This window comes from Halyomorpha halys, unplaced genomic scaffold, assembly GCF_000696795.3.
Source record: "Halyomorpha halys isolate HHAL.00 unplaced genomic scaffold, Hhal_1.1 Scaffold82.1, whole genome shotgun sequence".
Lineage (NCBI taxonomy): Eukaryota > Metazoa > Arthropoda > Insecta > Hemiptera > Pentatomidae > Halyomorpha > Halyomorpha halys.
In genome coordinates this window covers 1,885,808-1,889,948 of record NW_027109449.1, presented here as the reverse complement: position 1 = coordinate 1,889,948, position 4,141 = coordinate 1,885,808, and the positions used below count along the sequence as shown (strand labels likewise).

Below are 4,141 nucleotides of genomic sequence, written 5' to 3'. Positions count from 1 at the left end.
AAATAGCAGTCAATTTGGTTTAAGCAAAACGACAATAAACTTAGAATTATTCAACCATCTGTAGTCTCGAGTCGAAAAAACCTACAAATAACAAGAAGAGAAGATCTGTAATTGACCAGCCTCAGGATAGAACACTCAAGATAGTCATATGAGTACCTCATGAAGACAGGAAAAGTATATCTTATAGGTACCTTCAAGAGTACACTAAATCCTCACTCAGTGCTGTGCCTGCCATAATAAACGAGAGGAAGTTCGGCTGGGGACCAATAAACATTTTCAAAAAGTGAAAAGTTAGCAGAGAAATTGTTTCTTAAAAAAATTATATTTTTAAATGAAATTTAGATCTACATACCTATATATTTCACATGTTTTTCATAAATCATTTGTTCAGTGCAAAAATTAACTCAGCTGTTGAGGAGCTCAAAATTATTATAAATAAATAAATTGAAATTGTAAACCATTGATTTTTAAATAGTAGGATTTTAGCCATTTCTTTTAGTCAAGTTAAAACGTACTACATAGGACAACAAAAACAATTTTTTTCTATATTTATATCCTTACAATTTTAATTATATGCATCGAATATAAACAAGTTATTATTAACGCAAGTCGGAGGTTAACCGGTCTTTCAACAACTGTAGGGCGTTGCCTTGAATGTGCATAATGGATGTGTGCAAATTGAGGAAAATGATTCAACAAAATTTTAAATAAATAGTTACCGATTAATTGTAAGAATTACATAGGTCAACACAATTTTCTTTTTTTTTTTTTGTGCCATATAAAGTTTGCAATAGTTAAAATTAGATTTTTTTCAATTATTACTAAATCACTCAAAAATATTCATTCTACGAGTACGATCTTATAAAACGGATTTAAAAAATATTCAATCAGCTTTCATTTCAACCCTTATCAAAATGTTTAGGCTCAGTGGTTCTCTTAAAAATGGCGAATCACCAAAAATAAAGCAAAAATCAAGTAGTAATTATTATGATATGATGATTTAATAAGATGTATATAAAATTACAACCGAGTGTATAGACCTTGAATTGTAAATAACTAAAGTCAAAACTTTGCTGGTTATTATTAAATGGTGAAAAAAAATGTATGTGAAATAATTACATCCCCCCTATTCTATACACCCGGTTTATATTATTTATTTATTCTGATTATTAAAATTTGTTAAATATTAGTAATTAAAATATCAAATTTTTTCTCTGACATTGCACTTGTAAATAATTATGGTCATCTGCAATTTTTAAGAGAACTATTGAGCTTAAGTATTCAGTTAAGGGCTAAAATGAGTGCTAGTTATTGTTACTTCAATCGTCTTCATAAGATTGTTCTCGTACAACCAATATTTTAGGCGATATTTCACAAAATAACGGCCACATATTTTTTTTTTTTTTTAATGATAATGTTTAACATTAGGAGAACTGTATTTTGTAATGGAATGTTCGGTCAGAACTCATTTTAGTTTCAAATCGTAGACAATTTTATCGACTTAAAAACTGCGATCTGTTCAATGTTAAGCGCCTAGTTTTGGAGTTATTTTGTTTCAATTTCACTTAAAATCTTGAATATTCTAATAATTTGAACAAAAACAAACTTCATAGCTAACAAATTGTTTACCAGATTAAATGATTGTTTGAGAATGGTTTATTTTATTATTAACATACACAATTTTAATCATTCATTTCAACTATTGCATGCAAACTTCATATGGCATTAAAAAAAATTGTGTTGACCTATGTAATTCTTACAATTAATCGGTAACTATTTATTTAAAATTTTTTTTTTTGAATCATTTTCCTCAATTTTCACACATCCATTATGCACATTCAAGGCAACGCCCTACAGTTGTTGAAAGACCGGTTAAGCTCCGACTTCATTAATATACTTAGTAACTAACTATACAACATAAAATGTGCTTTAGTCATTGTAATATTTAATATATAATACAGTGATTTATCGACAACTTAAAACATATTCGTAAGTTGAATTGGTGTGTAAAGACCGTAAGTTCTTAAATATCAAAAAATTCATAGGAATAATAATTTATATTAAAATGAAAAAAAAAATGTATGATATTCCATTCATTTTGTTAAGCTGAAAATTTTTTATTTTTTTAATATGGTATCTATTTTTGGAATATCATAATTCGTTAAACCTGCTAAGATTAACTGATAGTTAATTGTAAAAATAAAATTTTAATAACTATAATTTCAGAAAATGTAGTATTTTATGGGATTTTTACAGTACTTCATCGCAAATCTCTCGGTCTAGATATTTTTTAATGTTCTTGGCAGACGCTTGTTTTACGTCAACACTAATAAAATATAATGGATCGTATTCAGAAATTAATAAAAATTAATTAATTAAGAAAAATTAATAAATTTTTACATCGCAATAATATGCACCTTAAAAAGAAAAGTTAAAAATCTAGTTGTAGATGATACTTTTATTTTTTTTTTATTCTAGACTTTTCTTTTTAAAATAATCATTATAATAAATAAATATTAAAATTAGTTAACAAAATTAGTTAAACAAATTCCGTCCTTCTCGTCTTATGAGAAATTTCGTTTACAAGACGCCGAAGATTTACTATCTGTGAAAAAGAAACTTATGAGTATTTAAAAAAAAAAAAAATATTACAACTTCATTATTAGTATTATTATCTTTTTATTATATTATTTATCATTTTACTTTTCCATTATTTTCTTCCATATATATATATATTGTAAAACCTATTCCTCTTGATTGTAGCAGTATGTATTAATATTCCTCAATAAATATAGCATTATAAAATGTGAATTACCTGAAATGCGAGCTTGTTGAATCCATTCGGGACGTGAGTATCCCTGTCCAAGAAAACGCAGGCTGTGTGCTCCATGGAAGAGTAGGTGTAGTTGACCTCCCCGTGGCAGAGGAACACAGGAATACTAGCGACCACGATTACGATCCACGTGACGAGTATGGCAGTGATGGCGTTCTTCTCTGTTCTTACCGACATGGAAGCTATAGGATGGACCACCGCTAGGAACCTGTCAAGCGACATGAGAACCAGAGTGTAGACGCTAGCATAAGCAGTCACTACGATGAGGTACTGAACCATCTTGCACCAGACGTCTCCGAAGGGCCAGAACGGTAGGATGTAATCTGTAGCAGTAAATGGGACACAAAATATGATGAAAAGCAGATCAGCGACGGCCAAATTGATGATCAGGAGATTAGTGGTACTCCGCATCTGCTGGTTGGCCGCCACGACAATGACAACCAGGGCGTTGCCGAAGAGTCCGAGGACGACTATGAGGCCGAAGAGGATGGGCACGACGATGGATACGATGTTCTCCATGACCATGACTTCGGGCTCTTCCTCGCCCAGGATTTGAAAGGAGACATTGCCGCAGAAGGACACTTCGGTAAGGTTGTCGGTGAGGTTGGCGCAACGGACGTAACGGAGCGCGGGGAAGCCTGGCCCGGAGAAGGGCGGAGCTCCTGACATGGCTGAGGCTGGCCTCCAACTGCCGCCTCCCGTCCTCTCCCACCACTCGCTGCCTCTCGAGTCTGCGGCCTCTCTGCTCTAGCGAGTCTTGTATAGTTTAATTAGCAATCTATTTCATCTCTACTGATTTCAATGCCTCAAATGTCTATCAAGTTATGTACATTATTCCAAAGATAAAGATTATTATAAATTAATGGGCTAACTAAAAAGGCAAAAACTCATTTCAGAGATGAAATAATAACGACACTAATAATTGAAAAGATTAAGAATATAAATTTAAGAGAAAATCAAATCAAAATAGAGGGCAAAAATAATTGATAAAAAAGCAGTAGATGATTCCAAAAACAATGAATCCCATGGTGCTAGAGGCTTTTTGCAATTAGTAAAAAAAAAATTATATAAAAAATAAATAAATAAATTCGGTTCGATAAGTAGCAATAAAACTAAAGATAGAGGATCTATAGATATAGGAACAACAGAACATGGGTCTGAAATGAATTTTCACTATACAAAGAATGATAAATATTGGGAGGGGGGGGATAATTATTTACAGTGTAACATCTTATTCCAACCATATAAAACTATTCAAAAACGCAAATACAAAAGTTTTCTGGAAAGAGTTGTTGCAGACCTAGGCAA

At 31.5% G+C, this 4,141-nt stretch overlaps 1 protein-coding gene across 1 annotated transcript; it reads right to left on the bottom strand.

Annotated features, from left to right (window-relative positions):
• Window positions 1-2,797: 2,797 nt before the first annotated feature.
• Window positions 2,798-3,502, bottom strand: LOC106692976 (allatostatin-A receptor-like). Its single transcript, XM_014439271.1, has one exon. The coding sequence runs from the start codon at window positions 3,500-3,502 to the stop codon at window positions 2,798-2,800; it is 705 nt and encodes a 234-aa protein (XP_014294757.1).
• Window positions 3,503-4,141: the final 639 nt, after the last annotated feature.